Consider the following 18,667-nt stretch of genomic DNA (forward strand, 5'->3'; position numbering starts at 1 on the left):
TATTTAGCGCAAGTTTTTAAAATATGACAACATTTTCCATGTTTTATAGCGGTTGATGTTTCGGGACATGCGTATGATCAAGAGAAAACATGAATTTATCAAATAGTTAAGAGAGAGTTAGTTACTTTGCTTCATGACCATGTGGTCCTGTGCAGGTGTCTGAATGATGTCACATCCTGTCACATGATACTGACCACATGACTTGATCCAAAATGGTCTCTTTATATCGGTTACTCCGAATGACATCAATGAAATTCATTTTTTCCAGACATTCTTTCTCATAACAAAGCAACGACTTCTACACATAATTTTAATATCATTTTGCACTATGATGATATATGATGTTATAAAATCATGCCAGAATAAAAAAATATATACATTTATTACATTTTAAGATAGTTTTATCACAAATGAACTGTTAAACCGAATGACCTTTTGACACTTCAAAATCTTTAAAATATCTTTATATGTAGAAAAATATCATTAAAACCTTTTGGATTCAATTAAACAGATCTAGTTGTACTACCTTACATACTTTGGATGTCATATGTTTGTTTTTATTATTATTATTATTATTATTATTAAGGACCCATTGTGTCATTGACCCACATATAGTCATCTCAAGATATTTTCACACTTAAATATGCCAAATTAAACAATCTCTGGCACATAGGCGCCGATCCCGTGGAAAATTTATGAGGTATTCTCCATGGATTTTAACGAGTAAAAAATCGATTGCAGCTATCAGAAACAATCCTTTATTTATAGGGCGGTGCTGGGTTACTGGGCATAAATCGGCACCTATGACTCTATCAGTCACTGTTTGTTGTTCTTCACTCTTTTAGATCAGTTTATTGTTGTCCGCTTGCGGTGTCATGATTGACGCTCTCTGGGAAATGAACCCGTGACCTTTGCAGTAAAATCCCTTCACGTGTCGCTCGTGGTTCCTGTGCGCTGTGACATGAATCTGCTGTGGTTTGTGTTGTAGATGTTCGCTGAACGCAGCACTTGTGTAATGGAAAGGTTTTGATATGTTCTGCTGCCGGGATGTTTTTATTGGACTGTTGTTTTATTGCAGGAGCAGCAGTCTTTCAGCCGGTTCTCGGATTACTCCTCTGCTTCACCACTTCCTCCCACCGGTTTCCGTTTCCCCGCCAGGTGTTAGTTTGTAGTTTGTCAATAAAGCTTTTAGTTTACATCTGGAGCTATCTATTGTTATTTTAATGTGCCGCGTTGACAGACACCCGAGCCGAGCCGCTCGATGCGTGTTCCTGAACTCCATGACAGCTGAGCGCTGCAGTTTGCAAATCTTCTTTACCGAAAGTACCAGCGAGCAGAGAAAGCCGATACTCACCCGGGGCCGCCGCGACGACGGCCGCGCTCCAGACTCCTGAACGCTTCGCTTATGTTTCGCGTAACCGGCCGGCACTGAGTGCTTCTAATGGCGCTGAGCTCCCACGAGGCCTGAAGTGAGACGCTGAAGGTCAGGGTTCGAGGACGATCAGATGTGTTTTGATGCTCTGGCCTGTAGATGTTATTAAATATTCAGCTAAAGATCCTGGCTTGGTTTACCGCTGCGTCTTCATCTCCTCTTCTTCTTCATTGATTGGGTCTGTAAACATACACAAGTCACCTTAATCTGCACACTGTTCTCTACAAGGATGCGTGTCTTCTGTGTCGCCGCCGCGGGATTTATTTATGCGTTGCCTCATCTGTCTTTGGCAAGTGTCATTACGCCATACTTTTAGTATCCAGTCACAGATTTCCATCTTTCTTGTAGGATTTCAGGTTTGTCTCTTGTTTCTCACAGAGGACTAAGTGGTCAAACAGTGTTGTGTATGTTAGTCAGCGCTGGCGTATGAGCGTCTCGGTGTTGTTGGGAGTTTTAAGGCGTTCTGATTGGCTCAAAGCAGGGCAAAGTGAATGTTAAATGTCACAATGATTTTGTCCAAAAATTCAGGATGATGCCGATAATTCTTTATATTTAAAAGCCGATACCGATATATAGGCCGATATTTATATAATTTGAGAGCCTGATTACAAAAAGCATTAAAAGCCATGTCCCAAACACTTCAACATAAACGCATACAGGACAGCAGCCTAGTTTCAACCCAAGTTTTAAAATTTACACTCCTATGGCCAGCTATCTTTATTAAAAAATGAAAAAAAAAAACTATTGCCTTACAAACAAATAAAATAACGCTTAAATAATGCAAATAAATCTTTGGACAGTATTACATGCATATAAAGAAAATGCTTCTGCCATGGATAAATGAAATATAATAGCCTCTGCATGGACAATTTATTAAATGATTTCAATTAAACTATGTTGTTGAAATTGACACAACAAAAATCTCAGTGCTTGTTGTTATTAATAATGCACCAATATTTTTAAAATAAACATCTTAAATTAATATTAGTTTCAAATGACTGCATTGGTGTCTGAGTTAATGAACACCGGCAAACTCAACGAAACCTATATGAGATTAATCTGATATTTATACAGCATCATATTACAACTTGTATCTGCACAAAATGACACAAATACACAAGTGTACGTGTATATCTAAGTCTTTGGTTACGTGCTAGTCTGAATGTGTAGCTCCTGTTGTGGACGCGCTCTTCCCGTAACAGTGCTGAAACACGGAAAGAATTCACAACATTCTGTCACAGTCGTGTTCTCATCATAATATTATGGAGTCTATAGGACAGACCTGTGCTGTATATGTTGTACTTGACTGTATTTTCCTTTCTGAAGTGATTTCAATCACAGTTCATTCAAATCAACCCCATCATGGTGAAAAGCATCTGAAGCGTCTCGGCTGGAGGAAATAATACAATAATCTTGTGAGAAATAATGTCAATAGTGTAGAGATGTATGAAGCACAGCTCTCTTTCAAGCCTTTCACCTTCACGAGACACTCCCGATCGCACGGATGGATGTTAAAATGACTGGTGTATTCTAAGTCTGGTGTAGTTTCCCAAGGTTCAATGTTATGATGTCCAGAAGCGTTTCTGAACTCCACATCTGTCTTGTGTTTCAGCCTTAACCGCGTACACGTACCTCACCATCTTCGATCTCTTCAGGTAAGTGTCATTTGTCATAACATGGCATTAAAAGCTAGTTCCTCATTTATTTCTGTGTTTAGTGAAGTTAGCGAATCATGTTAATGGAGGAGCTCTGCACATTTATTGAATAATGTGATGGGGAGAAACATTTTAAAGCCCTGATGGGCTGTCGAGCCCTGGATTAGACGAGTTGGGTGGCAGATGTGAGAGAGACTGATCTGTTTCGGTTCATATCCGGCAAGCTAAATGAGCACTGTGTGTTTATGCTGTGATTTCTGACTTTGGTCTTAAACTTCATTGTGTGACGCAGCTGTGGTTTAATGTCTTGTCTCTCGCTCTCACAGTCTGATCACCTGTTTGCTGAGTTTCTGGGTGACCATGAAGAAGCCCAGTCAAGTGTTCTCGTTTGGGTGAGGACCGCTCTATACTTCAAATATCAATGTGTTTCTCTCACTTCAAACTCACACTCAACACAGCATATGTGTTAATGACATGTGATCTAGGACTTTATGCCGTGCATGCCAGTGTAAAGTCTTGCAGTGTTAAATTCCTCAACACTCAAAACAACATTTTAAATAAAATGATGACACACAGTACAAAAGTATTTCCACAATGATTCCCTGATAATATCGCACACATTTGGTGGCAGCAGCCAAAGGTTACAGATAACAGTGAATCTGCTCCTGGTCTGTGAATAGTTTGTCACCGAGGTTCCTGTGAGGAAAGCCTTCCTCCGGCAGTGTGTGTGTGCTCCAGTAATGTGTGTGTTGTGTTGTTGTGTGTTTGTGGTCTCAGCTTCGAGCGTTTTGAAGTGCTGGCGGTGTTTGCCTCCACAGTGCTGGTTCAGCTGGGCGCGCTCTTCATCCTGAAGGAAAGGTGAGATCCCTGCGTCTCTGCAGAACTTGATCCCGTCAATATTTCTGTGCTGTGGGAATGTGGACATTTTAAAGATCACGTCCACATTCAGCTGATCCACACAGTGAGATCGACGACAGCGCTGATTCCAGCTTTTCTCCTCACTGTGGTGTTTCAGAGAGGAGTGGATCTAACATTTAGCAGGCGCTTTTATCCGAAGCAGCTAACAAAAGAGGAACAAAATCATTCTGTCAAGCCTTATTTAGACGCTAATTATTTCTCATGAGGATGTGATGTATTTTCAGATCGAGAATATCAGTACCACCCCTGTAAAACTCCAGGTCGAATTGCCTACTGCTCTTTTTTTTTTTTTTTTTTTTTTTTTGAGAGGTCATGTGGTGATTTAATTTCTGTCCAAAAACACATTTCTGAGTTTATAAGAGGGGATCAGTACAGAAGTAACTTTGTAAATCTTTTTTGACCACTGCCAAGCACCGTACTGTAACTGCAATCCAAATATGGACACCTTCATTACTCAAATGATGGAAAGTATTTACAAGCGCAATATTTCATCACCACTCCACTACAGCGAGTGAGAGCTATTAATAACAGAAAAAGAAAAGAAAATTATATAAACATTTGAAATGGGCCATTATTACGGCAACAACAGGTATGCAGTACAATTTTAAAATATTTATTATATATAGTTATATACAATGAAAATATAGACCAAGTAGCCAGGTCACATGTTTACCTTTAAGAAGTTGCATTAACTTATTTCTGCAAATTTCCACATTTTAAAGGTGCCCTAGAATTAAAAATTGAATTTACCTCGGCATAGTTGAATAACAAGAGTTCAGTACATGGAAATGACATACAGTGAGTCTCAAACTCCATTGTTTCCTCCTTCTTATATAAATCTCATTTGTTTAAAAGACCTCCGAAGAACAGGCGAATCTCAACATAACACCGACTGTTACGTAACAGTCGGGATCATTAATATGTACGCCCCCAATATTTGCATATGCCAGCTCATGTTCAAGGCATTACACAAAGGCAGCCAGTATTAACGTCTGGATCTGTGCACAGCTGAATCATCAGACTAGGTAAGCAAGCAAGAACAATAGCGAAAAATGGCAGATGGAGCGATAATAACTGACATGATCCATGATATCATGATATTTTTAGAGATATTTGTAAATTGTCTTTCTAAATGTTTCGTTAGCATGTTGCTAATGTACTGTTAAATGTGGTTAAAGTTACCATCGTTTCTTACTGTATTCACGGACACAAGAGCCGTCAGTATTTTCATTTTTAAACACTTGCAGTCTGTATAATTCATAAACAACTTCATTCTTTATAAATCACTCCAACAGTGTGTAATGTTAGCTTTAGCCACGGAGCACAAACTCGTTCAGAATCAAATATAAACATCCAAATAAATACTATACTCACATAATTGGAAGCATTCATACAGTATGCATGACGAACACTTTGTAAAGATCCATTTTGAAAGTTATATTAGCTGTGTGAACTTTGTTTATGCTGGTTAAGGCAGTCGCGAGCTCAGGGGCAGGGGGTGCGAGATTTAAAGGAGCCGCGCACTTAATCGGTGCATGTATAATTATGGCTCAAAATAGGCAGTTAAAAAAATTAATTAAAAAAATCTATGGGGTATTTTGAGCTGAAACTTCAGACACATTCAGGGGACACCTTAGACTTACATTACATCCTGTGAAAAAGCATTCTAGGGCACCTTTAAAATGGCATTAATCTATTTGAGAGATTAAATGCAAAACAAAAACAAAACAATTTAATTAAAGATTGTTCATCAATTTAAATAGAGGATTTAATAATCAAACAATAAATTGGAAATTGTTTTGGATACTATTATTAAATTAAATATCTATTTATTTTATACGAAGTATATGACATTTTATTTACAGCTCATAGTCATGTGACTCCGTGTTCATAGGATCACAGAACTCACTCTTCCACTGTTAATAAATCCAAATACATGAGTTTATCACTGAGATGCCAATGCTATTCATACAGACGTCCCCTTGAGAAGGCATTACCATCTGAATAGGGCTGAAGAGCCAACAATATTTGTGACCTGTAAAGCCAGGTTTAGTAGACACTTGCATGAATTACCTCAGTTATTCAGCAGAACCTGTCGGATGTTTGTGTAGTGAGTCTCTCTGTGTGTGTGTGCTTCTTTCTCAGTGTGGAGCGTTTTGTGGAGCAGCCCGAGGTTCACACGTGAGTACGACCGTCACTGAACACACACACACACACACACACACACTGGCTCCCATAGCGAGCTGATGATCTATCTGCATCTTTACACCAGGGTTAAACACCAGCTCCTCTAAAGATCATTGGATTTCTGTAGACATTTTGAAACAAAAGATTTTAAAGGCCAATTTATTTATTGTTTGTCCATCAATGCTGTCCAAAAAATGCATATGCTCATATGTTGGGAAAGGACAGAGCTTCTCATGGAGTGCATGTTCTTTCTCACGGTCTCTCTCGTATATTGTGTTGCGGTGTTTGTTTTAGGGGGCGTCTGCTGGTGGGAACGTTCGTGGCTCTGTTTTTCAATCTGTTGACTCTACTGTCTGTCAAGAACAAGCCCTTCGTCTTTGTGTCTCAAGGTAAGATCCTTCCGCAAACATCTGTCTAATTTCACACTCTTGACTCCTGCTCACAGCCAAACACAGTCTGGCTTAGTTCGGCAATAATTTAATGGATAATTCATGAATTAACCCTAACCCTAACCCTAACCCTAACCCATGAATCGATTCAAACCCGCCACCTTCCAGTTAGCAGCCAGATGTGCAGACAGCAGTGTTTCCCATTAATAACCTGTGCAGTCGGATTTGTCACACCATGGTTTCATAATGAACCGAACATATATTTAGAAGATCTCTGCTGTGTTTTTTGTGCCGTTGCTTTGGCAAAGCATCTGTCAATTGAACTTGTCAAATTCGTGTTATGGTTTAGTGTGCTTAAAAAGGCTGTGACGTGATTAAATAAGTTTAGTCTGTTGCGCTGATGGTTTCAAAGTGAAGCGCAAAGGTGATCCGGTGTTTTCCGCCTCTCCGAGCGGCTCAGTTCACAGTGAATCAGTGCAGTGAGCTCAGTTTAATGTGCGTTCAAGAACAGTTAAGGATTATTTTCACATTCGCATAATTTCTAACATTTTTGTGGACAGATGATTACAAGATTTCACTAGACACGTTTGTAAATCGTTTTCACAGAAATTGCAGAAACTCTTGCTAGTGAGGAAATGAAGGCATGAGTATTGTAATTTTAGCCAAGTCTACTTTGGGCTTTAAAGACTCACATGGGAAACACTGAGACAGACTAGACTGGAGCTCATGAGTGTGTTTACTGATCATGGTGTTGAAGATCACATGCGTGAAGTAACAGCATCAGGTGTCAGTGACCGTGTTTCGTGTTTCTGTCTGTAGCGGCGAGCACCAGCTGGCTTCAGGAGCACGTGGCCGATCTGAGCCGAAGGTAAGGCGTGCGTCTCGCTCCGTCACTCCTCAGATGTGCGATGAACGGTGTGAACGATGATGCACTGACGTGTGTGTGTGTGTGCAGTCTGTGTGGACTCATCCCGGCGCTGAGCAGCGTTCTCCTGCCCAGAATGAACCCGTTTGTGCTGATCAACCTCGCCGGAGCCTTCGCTTTGGGCATCACCTACATGCTCATCGAAATCAGGTGAGGAGACGACACTGTAATCTTACATGATGTCACGCATGCAGTCACGAACGACCAGAAGAGCAACAAGCCATGAGGCTCATCTCCTCCTGCTCATTTTAAATCTAATTTATCTCTCAGTAACTATCACGCGATGGACACCGCGTCTGCCGTCGCCATCGCCCTCATGACCTTCGGCACCATGTACCCCATGAGCGTGTACAGCGGGAAGGTGCTGCTGCAGGTGTGTGATCACATGTTTCATGAGACGCGTCCGGTCAGAGTTCACACGCTCACGGTTGTTCTCTCTTTCAGACCACCCCGTCTCATGTCATCGGTCAGCTGGATAAACTGCTCAGAGAGGTCAGTCCGTCTCCTTCATCAGATTCACACTCTCCTCTTCATTCAGACACGTTCATTCTTGGTGTTTTTCAGGTGTCCACGCTGGATGGAGTTCTGGAAGTCAGGAATGAACACTTCTGGACCATTGGATTTGGCTCTTTGGTGTGTAGATTTTCTTTTTTAATGAATACTGAAATCATTATGTTGGTTTTGTACAAACTTGGGTTATGGCTGTTTTTACCCACTCATTTGTCGTTCCAGGGTCAAAAATGACCGGCCTTTTAAATACCTTTTAAATCTCTCGTTGTGCTGTACTCACACCAAATGTTGGATTCGATCTCTTTATGAACGTGTTTTCTTTCAGTTAGCACAGGTTTTGTGTTTCTTTTTGGAACCGATCGATCGCAAGCCTCATTGATCTGAGTTTATGCACCTTCAGTGTTTATGAGTTGAATAAGCTTTTCACTCAAAGAGGTCTACAATCATAGAAACACACAACCTGTGCTAACTGAGAGAAAACAAGTTGACAAAAAGATTGAATTCACTATTTGGTGATCAAATAGTATAACAAGAGATTTATAAGATATTTAAACGCCACAAGTGTAACAAGGTTGGGGAAAAAGGACTGTAAAGTGTAAAAGGTCTCAGTAACATTCAAGTGTTCAGAGACGTTTCAGACTAAATGTTTTAAAGCCAAAATTCCAACACGTTTGTACTGACAAACTTACTCAAACTGGCACAATACGATCATAGATGTTGTTTGACCGTGTGAAAATGTGCTCAACAAAATGTCTCTAATCTTTATGTCCTCATTAACTAATGTTAACAAATGAGTGTTATTGAGATCGTAAAACTAATCCATATGAATGGAGCGCTTTAATCCGAGTCTTCTGAAGAGACATGATCGCTTCATATGATGAACACATTTAATTTAGGCTTTAATTCACATATAAACCTTCATCAGTGAACATACACGGAGCTCACGGTCAACAGAAGAGGTTTGTTTTTACATGTTTTTTGCTGAAGATTAATTGTCATGAAAATAATTGTGATTTAATTTCATTTTTTTTATTTATATAGCACATTTAATACAACAGCTGTTGCCCAAAGTGCTTCACAATCACTAAAACAAACGCATAAATTAGAAACACAAAGATAAAAGGAACATAGAGAACAACGCTTCAGTTTCATGTCACATACAGTGTAGGCCTAATTTCTTACTTTGAATCATATATAATAGTAAAAATTATGATAATGTAGGCCCATATGATTTTCTTTAATGCTGTGAAAATTAATATATTATTATAATATTTGTAATATAATATCATTTATGCTGTCAAAATTAACATATTAACATATGCAATTAATTTTTTTCAGTTTAACTTTAAAAACATTTTATGCAAAAATACATAAAAGTATGCCAAAATGCCCGTTTTGTTAAGTATCCTCGTAGCACAGGAAATAAAGTCTTAAATGACCATAAAGAGTTGAGAAAATAGCATGCAGATCTGCATCATGTGCGGCAGTCTTAAAGTGACAGCAGCCTAATAAACCTGCTGCAGTCGGACATGCTAATCGAAGAACAAAAGAGAGAAAATCACTCACTAAATTAAATACATTTTGTAGCTTTAATAAAAATGAATCTATGTTTTAATGTTAATTATGTAATGAAGACTGTTAAGTGTTTGATACACAACATTAATTTGTAGATTAAATGTGAAATTATTATAATGCAAAAATATATTAAAAACTTGAATGTTAGGTGTGATTAATCACGATTAATTACAGAAAAATTTGTGATTGATTAGTTCATTTTTTTAATCAATTTCCAGCACTAAATATAATATAATGCAGTGTGATTAAACCCACAAACCTTCATCCAAAATGAAGGAAGACCTTTGACTGTCTTTGTGTACTTCATTCAAATGTTTTTTTATATTATTTATTATTTACTCTCAAATTATGATTATGGTCCCATGTTTAATGCCATTTATTTAAATGCTTAAATTTACCTTATTTAGGTGGCAAAATGTAATTGAAAATTAAACTACACAGTTATTGTGGTTATCTCAAATAATTGAAATTGGATAAAATAACCACGATCAGACGATTAATCGATAATCCTGACAGGCCTAACAATCTCTTTATGAGAGTTTTGAAGCGTCAGTTTTGGTGGAATAAGCTTTCAATGGATGAACTGTCTGTTCAATAAATATCTTAATAGTTCTCGTGGTTGAACAGCTGTGATGATGAAGGTAAAGTAATGAAGTTGTTGTGGCATCTCTCCTCCATGAGATGACTGATAGGACTAGTCTTACAGGTCATCAGTTTGTTTGTTTTTTAGATCTTGACTCGTTGTGTTTTTGCACAGGCTGGTTCCGTCCACGTCCGCATCCGCAGGGATGCTGATGAGCAAATGGTTTTGGCCCATGTGACCAACCGATTGAACGTCCTAGTCTCCACGCTGACCGTTCAGATCTTTAAGGACGACTGGGTCCGTCCGTCCCTGACCTCCGGCACTCTTCCCGCCGGATCGCTCAGCCTCTCTGAGTACGTGACTTCAGCTGCGTTTCCTCCTGTGATGTCCAAACCTCACGACGAGATGAACCCGGTCACATCCACGCCTGCGAAGCCCAGCAGCCCCCCGCCCGAGTTCTCCTTCAACACGCCGGGGAGACACATCCAGCCGGTGGTGTTCCAGACGGCCCATCAGCACAGGCCCTTCAACGCACCGCTCTCCTATGGGACGTCGCCCTACTCCGGCGCTCTGAGCCAGGGCTTCCAGGGGCCCGGGATGAGGCTGGGCTTCGGGGTCGGGACGCGGATGCCGTCTGTTCAGGGATACAGGACTCTAAATACAGCGCCGCACAGATACGGTGGCTCTCTGCCCGCGACACAAACTGACCAAAAGAGACCGTGAGCTGATCACATGACCGACCCATCACGACCCTGAGTATTTATTTTAATGGGACCAAGAGTTTTATTCTCGATGGATGTTTTATCTGTATTCATTATTTCTATTAAACTGCAATCAGACATCTGTGAAGTCACATTATTTTTCCCAGTGTCTTCATGAAGGGCCATTCACACAAGATGTGTTTCCATCCAAAGTTGTGAAATTAACTAGTTGTGCAAAATTTGAATATCGGATAAAACATTTGCGAATAAAGCAGTGTTTTCAAGAGAACAAAATCGTCACTTTCTGGTGTAAAATATCAGTAATAAAAATGTAAGTTTCTTCAATCAGGCTCTTTTCTCCTCCATCATAAATGAGTTGGTCTCAGAGCGTCAGACGAAACACAAAAAACACTGTCATGTGATCTTGCGTTCGGATGCTGGTGTTTGGGAACACAATCGTGTGAGACGCTTCTGGTGGAATTAAACCAAATCATTCTGATGACAGACTTTGACTTTCAGAACCACCAAACCAACATTTGAGATGCTGCGATGTGATTGGTTCACTGGTTAGTGCAGTTATCCAATCACAGCCTCACAATGAGTCACATGAGTTTGTTGCACATAGAGGGATTTATCCGGTAAATGTGTTTCCATCATAATTTATGCGCATGTTGTCTTACTGGATGAAAAAAGATCCGCCTCAATTGAGTGCATACGTTTTTAATGCACATTTTTAGAATTTATGCGCATCTTGATTTTTCGATCCTGCATTTTTTAGTGTGATATCCCAAAATTTGCATATAAATAGGTGGATGGAAACAGCTGCTGACAGTTGGATATCGCCTACAGGAAACCTACAGAGTTCAATGTTTTGTTTTCATAATCATTTTGTTGAGAGTTTTTAATCTTTTGGGATAATATTAATGAACTTGTGGGGGAAATTGTGCACCATTCAGAATTGAGTTTAGAGTGGCTTGAAAATTTCAGTTTCTGATTTTGAATTGAATTTGAATTACAATTTAAATCTGAATATAAAGAGATTAAATTAAAATGAAATTAAAAAAAAAAAACATTTTTAACTAGAATGTTGCCTTGACAAAGGTGTGTTTGAAAGTTTGGTTGGAAACATAGATTTATGATGTAAACATTAAAGTGAAAGTACTCTATGAACTGTGATGATCAACGTAAGCAGCAGAATTGGACAGTCTTGGTCATTTTGAATGCTTGGATTTATGTGTGATTAAGCTTTCTCTGAGCTGACAATATGACAATGCTCAATAAACATGTTTATCACAATCATCAAGAACACCTCAAGTGGAATATCCATCCATTCTCCAAACTTCTACAGTAGGGGTGCCCAAATCCTGTTCCTGGAGATCCTGCAGAGTTCAGATCCAACCCTGATCAAACACACCTGTCTGTAATGATCAAGTGCTCCTGAAGATCTTAAGTAGCTGCTTCAGTTGTTGGAGCTGAAGTTTCAGGAAGGTAGGTCTCCAGGAACAGGACTGGGCACTGGGAATGCTGAAGCTGATCCCAGTGTCTCAGGTCACAGGAAACGATAGCCGCGTTTCCACTGCCGGGCCAAAGGCGGGCGTGCTAGTGCGTGCCAGGGCCAGTTGCGTTTCCACTGTCACTTCCGGGGTTTGATCGTGCCTCTTTGGTGCTTCCTCGGTGCCAAAGGCATGGGTTTTTCAGCCTGCCGAAAACCTTGGTCCAAAGCGGGCCAGCTGGGGCTTGAGGCACGGTTGAGGTGAGAGGCGGAGCTAATCGTAGTCAGGTGATGGTCTACATGCTGAAATGGGTTGGGTTGATTAAGGAAGGTGTGTTTAAGGGCGGTTTTTAGATCAGTGCTGCGGAGCTAGCAGACCAACAGTGGAAACGCAACTTGATTTTGGCCTCGGTGCCTAAGGTCTGTGGCCATAGGCCCAGCCCGGCACGGTGTTAGCCCTGGCCCGACAGTGGAAAAGCGGCTACTCTGGACGGATGGCCTGTATATTCAGCCTCCTCTTAATACAAAATGTCACTCAGATGTCATGTTCTGAGACAGCTGGCAACTTATAAGAAAACCATTCCCATGGTAAATATGGAGTTGGACCAGTCTTGTGTTGGGTGTGCTTTACTGCTGCAGAAAATAGAAATCTTGATCATGTGACCAATTCTATGATGTAACAGGCCATTTTAGATAAGTTTGTAATGCCTTTATTGTGTAAATAGAGACTTGATGATAATTAGACTCTCCAATACAATGATTCCAAGGATCGAGCAAAGTTTGGTTCAGGGATCAAGTGGCCTGCTTATCTCTGGATTAAATCCCACTGAAAATCCTTGATGGGATTTGAAGTAAACAGTGACAGTATGGAAACCAAAGATATCAGTGAGCTGGAAGCTTCTGCACAGATTCCAGTAGAGAATGTCAGAAGCTTGTCAGCACTTACAGTCAGTGTTTATGGCGATTAAAAAGCACAAAGGATTCTCTACAAAATATTGACTTTTGGAGGTTGAATAATTTTGTATATAGATGCTAGGTCTTCAAAGGTGCTCCTGGAGATCCACTGTCCTGGGGTGCGTTTCCCCAAAAGCATCGCTAGCCAACTGTGGTCGCAAGTTACATCGTTAAATAGTGTTTCCCGAAACCATAGTTCCAACAATCATTTGCAAACAGCACTTACGTGTTTGGAACTGAGAGGAACTACAGTGGTGCGACCATGTTACTGCAGTTTCAGGAAACAGTTGTTGGTTAGTTTCTCCAACGATGCATCATACTATGGTAGTTAATTAGCAAGTTACATATGGGGGGAATTGAAAAAAAAAAATTCTCCAGTCAAGCCGCGGTCACACTTTGAATGAGCGAAATTTCTTATTCACGGTCGTGGTATGACGTCACTGTTTACAGCGTCTTTTTTATAAACATGAATTCAACATATAACTTAAGGTAATACATTCAAAATGTAAAAATATAGAACCTACTTGACTTTACTGCAAAAAGTATAATACTTTTAATTCAGCCAATAGGTCATGCCATGACGAATCGATCTTCTACTGGTCGCACGTCTTGACGTGATGCGAATTCGCAGGTCAGAGTTCACCAAACTTGAACTTTGGAACGCAACGAAATGTGACATTTTTTCGTATGAGCTTGCGTTTCCGGTCTGACACATCCACATGTGTTTGAATGGAAGTCAATGGAACTGCAGTGTGACCGCCCCTTCACTCTTTTCACAACTGGGCAGCAACCAGAGCAGCTTCTCCTAGCAGCAGATCCAAGCTCTTGGGTGTTGGTCTTCAGACGCTTTCAAAAGCTACATCAGGACCAATCAGTTCCACATCGAAAAAAAAAAACTCCCATCGGATGCTGTAGGAGTTCTACAGGTCGAGCGACGGGCTTACCCGTCTGATGCCGTGAGAGCCCTCCCAGTCGAGCAATCATGCCTTTCTCCATCTGGGGAGGCTTACCCATCTGACACCGTGAGTCTTGAACTCCCGTTAGCTGAAACATTCTAAGACTGAGCTCAACACACAAAGACTGTTTCCTTCGACTGAAGCAGATTTAAATACTTACACACAGAATTTAATCAAACACCGACTGAACGCAACTGGCTCTGACTCAGCACGTTTGGGCATGATCAGTCGTAAGTCTCAAATTGCAGGGTGGTTCAAATCATGCTGCTCTTTCGTTCATCGGCCAGTAGGGCAAATCCTACGGAGTTTGCATGGGTCCTCCCAGTCAAATGACTAGGCTTCTACCCAAAACGCTAGGCCACCAAATTTCAGCACTTATTTTGGGGGGTCTTATAGTCAATCTGTCTGGCGGCTGTCCTTTGCACATTTGCTTTTTGGGGAAGTACTCTGGGTTCGGTGCAAATTCCGAGCTCGGAATACGTATAATCTTTACTTTATATAATTAAATGTAAGTGTGAACGCGTGAAATGATGTTTTATTAACAAAGTTTGGGAGGAGTGCATTCATTTGATCAACTCAATTAACGAGAAAAGAGGTATATATACAGCAGACCGTTTTCCAGCATCCCTCCACCACCCGTTCTCCTCACTTTTCTTATGCCAGCCTGGGATGGGGGAGTACTCTGGGTCCGGCCCACATTCCGCAGCCCTCCCTTCGGACAGCGCACCAAATACACATAACCTTTACTCTATTCAATTATTATGTAAGTGTGAACTCATGAATCAAGTTTGAGTTTTAGTAACCTACACGTTCCCAGTCAGAGGGTTTATCACATGCATGAGTTTTATTTAAGCATAAAGCTTGATGACAAGCTCCAAATATTACAAAACTGCCCAAACAGTGATGAACTGAAGCTGATTTGCTGAAGTGTGTGTGTGTGTGTGTGTGTGTGTGTGTGTGTGTGTGTGTGTGTGTGTGTGTGTGTGTGTGTGTGTGTGTGTGTGTGTGTGTCATCAATTAGACCACAGCGTTGTTATTTTCAGGACTCTTTTGTGTTTGGGAGTGTGACGGGTTTGATCCTAAAAGAGCCTGACACGTTCACTCAAAGGTCACATGAGATCAAATCTGTTACTCTGATTACAAAGATTGAGGAATACAGAACATGAAGCTGTAGAGATGTATTTCTTATCGACTGTAGTAATGCTCTGCTTACAGTTACCCAGCCTGCTTTAGTGCGTGTCCGTGTGCTGCCGTACTCCCTTCTTCCACTTCAGAGGCTTCCAGAGACTCACACTTCATGACAGAGTTGTGCTTCCACACCATTAGCTCATTTAGTGAGACTCCTCCTCCTTCATTTGTCTTCAGTCTTTCTTCTCTTTCACTCTTTAATGGGATTTTTCTGTAGTACCTCAGGAGGCAAAGAATGCTGGGAACTCACTGTGTGTGTGTCTGTTGATGTCTGGGTCTTCAGACTGGATAAGCAGAAATCATAATCGAGCATCTGGCTCTGGCTCCTGCTTATAATCGGATCGGCACTGAGATCATATTCCCTTTTATATTCATTTTACAAGTAGAGAAGCACATGAAAGGAACAGAAGCAGCTGATCTCAGTATCATTGTTCATCTCGAGTCCGTTTCAGTTTACAGAATCAAACCGTCAAGGTGTTTGTCCTGGTTTTCACTGGATTCACTCATACTGTATCTCAAACTGACCTGAATGATGGAAAACCTTCAATGACCTCCTTCTGGTCATACCAGCCATCTGATTGGTCCTTCAACTAGCCAATCAGAATTCACGTCTCTGTTTCTGAACGGCAGAGATTTCTGCACTGAGCAAGTGTTAATATCACAGAACAGAGAAACGGAGCACAAACCCGATTCAGTCACCTGACACTGTTCATTTAACATGCATGTTAAACACACACTACACGTCATCTTGAGAGTTATTTTCTGTGGGAGCTTGAAAATTGTGAGATATTAAATTGTTAATGCAAGAAAAAAAGTCATAATTGAGAGATGAAAAAGTAGCAGTTACTTTATTTTTCATTCCACTGCAGTTGTTTTTTAATGAATATATTCTCAGAATGTCACTGGAACACAGGCACGTTCATGAGTCTGTCGCAGTCGAGACTCACGTCTGTTTCCTCTGAGTTTTGGGCTTTTCGTTCATTCTTGCAAACCAAGCAGAAATGATGTTTTTCTCCTCATAATGTGAAATGCTTCATTGAAGTAAAATGTGTAGTTGTGCATCAGTGATGAGGTGAATCTGGATGACAGATGGAAAAGCTTACGGGAATGATAATGGGAGATCATGTGACCTGCGCTCTCCCACTTGACATGCTCAAGCAGCGAGACTGGAGAATTATCTTTCACAAGCGGACCATCACAGTGCAGGACGTGGAAATATCATGCAGTGAATGAGAGAGATGATCAAACCCTCGCTTCATGTGATGGTCTGAAGCTAGCAGTGCTGAATGACTGGCTCTTCAGTGGAAGATTTGCATACATTAGGGATCGTTCTCTTGTCGGGGCTCATTCATGTATGTAATCTTCACCCACTGACTTCCTGAAACTGACAGGTTTAATGTTTCTCTTCATCTCTTTATCTCATGTTCCCGCCATCTGCAGGTGTGCTTCTGTCAGACGCACAGACTGCTGGGTAAACTGCCATAAGCTGCAGGTAATACAGGGTGTAACATGCAGTAATAAATTCAGCTCCTGCTCAACTATTGTTTTATGGTTGTGGTTTGCCATATCTGGTTTTTAGGGCCATTTAAGTCATCAATTCTATTTGTATTGCACTTTTCACAGTACAAATGATTGTAAAGCAGTTGTACAGATCATAATGTTAATGTGTAGGCCTATAATATCCATCTTAAAAAAGAAAATGCACAAACTAAATAAATAATAAAGTCAGCTTTTGTGGTGAATTGGGGAATGATATCATGTTCTCATGTCGTCACTGATGACTGTAAATATGCAGAGTTAGATCGATGGTGATTTAGTGCTCTTTATAATAATTGGTTAATGCTGTAAAAATATTTTTTTAGGTTTCTGAAATGATTCTCTGTCTATAAAACCAAATAATTCTCCAAACAATTAAAATGCTTCAGCAGTTTGTTTAACACATTCAATGTGTTTCTCTGGTATAAATTATCATATTTTCTAAAGTTGGTCTTTTGTGACCTATACTGTATGAGCCATTCTACAGAACTGGTGCAAACTGCTGTCCCACAACCAAAAAACACATTTAAAAAGCATTTAAATATTCAAATTTTAGATGTTTGCTAAGATCCTTCTATTATCTCTTGAATCCCACAATAATATTTAAAATATCAGTAAGATTAATATATATAAAATCATCATTTATAGGGATGTGTCTGTCCTGAACACTGACCCCTAAATTTCAACTTGTGAAAATTATATTGAAATAAGTTTTGCAATCTATTCCATTGTTTTTTAAAAATATATATAATTTTTTAAAGTGAAGTTAAAAGAATATTTATTTTATATTCTTTTTTTTAATCATGTAACTTTATGTAAAAAAAAAATGTGTCACTACCGGAACAGTGTGTTTGAGTCATTGATCTGAGGCTGATTTTAACACACTTCTACATTTCTGATCAGGAAATATTCCTGTGTTCCTCCTCTCACAGCCTCTCTTTCACAGCAGATAGATCATCATTCTGAGTTAAATGTGTTCAGAAGTCTGAAAATCTGTGGAGCTTTAAGGAACGTCACTAACAAACACCTTTTTCTGCAATAATGCAAACTTTTTTGGGTGTTTTTCCATAAAATGTAGTTTTTGTGTGTGTAAAACTGTTCAGAACTGTGTTAGATGTGCTGATCAGCATCTTTGAGCGGCTCAGAAGTGTCTAAAATTGTCACAACCGAAACTTCACCACATGTTTTGGTAGTGACAAAAGTGAACACATAATCGTTAATTTGGGGAAAATAAACAAAATTTGAATACAGTTATGCAAATCAGTAGTATTTTAGAATCTTTTATTATGCAAATTATTAGTGTTTTATGCGAGTTAAAATTGTGTAATGTCACTACCAACACATTGCTGTCACGACCGAAACATGGGATGATTTGTCAAAAATAAAGTATATTAAATTATCATCTAAGATGTTATTATAGTGTTTGGTTCAATGTTTATTCAAACTAATGAATCCTTCACTTTGAAATCAGTTTGATAAACTTTATGACTTTTACAAAGAAAGATTGGATTAAAAATACAACAAATCTCATAAATTACACTTGAAATATTGTTACAATTGTAATTGTTATTGATTTACCTGTGAAAACATTTTTAGAAAATAGCCAAATATATATTTACAAGGTAGATGTGAACAAAATCTTAATAGGTCAGTGTAACCCACATTA

The 18,667-nt window shown here is 39.7% G+C and overlaps 1 protein-coding gene across 1 annotated transcript in view; it reads left to right on the top strand.

Annotated features, from left to right (window-relative positions):
• Nucleotides 1-12,145, top strand: part of slc30a6 (solute carrier family 30 member 6) — a 16,981-nt gene extending 4,836 nt beyond the window's left edge. Inside the window, exons 5-15 of the mRNA XM_067386912.1 lie at nucleotides 3,045-3,087; nucleotides 3,414-3,479; nucleotides 3,865-3,945; nucleotides 6,151-6,186; nucleotides 6,487-6,581; nucleotides 7,401-7,449; nucleotides 7,537-7,656; nucleotides 7,777-7,879; nucleotides 7,951-7,998; nucleotides 8,071-8,139; nucleotides 10,349-12,145. Of these exons, the coding sequence (XP_067243013.1) occupies nucleotides 3,045-3,087; nucleotides 3,414-3,479; nucleotides 3,865-3,945; nucleotides 6,151-6,186; nucleotides 6,487-6,581; nucleotides 7,401-7,449; nucleotides 7,537-7,656; nucleotides 7,777-7,879; nucleotides 7,951-7,998; nucleotides 8,071-8,139; nucleotides 10,349-10,897 (1,259 nt within the window). The 3' untranslated portion in view covers nucleotides 10,898-12,145. The remainder of the gene's footprint in view (nucleotides 1-3,044; nucleotides 3,088-3,413; nucleotides 3,480-3,864; nucleotides 3,946-6,150; nucleotides 6,187-6,486; nucleotides 6,582-7,400; nucleotides 7,450-7,536; nucleotides 7,657-7,776; nucleotides 7,880-7,950; nucleotides 7,999-8,070; nucleotides 8,140-10,348) is intronic.
• The last annotated feature ends 6,522 nt before the right edge of the window (nucleotides 12,146-18,667 follow it).

This window comes from Chanodichthys erythropterus, chromosome 5, assembly GCF_024489055.1.
Source record: "Chanodichthys erythropterus isolate Z2021 chromosome 5, ASM2448905v1, whole genome shotgun sequence".
Classification (NCBI taxonomy): domain Eukaryota; kingdom Metazoa; phylum Chordata; class Actinopteri; order Cypriniformes; family Xenocyprididae; genus Chanodichthys; species Chanodichthys erythropterus.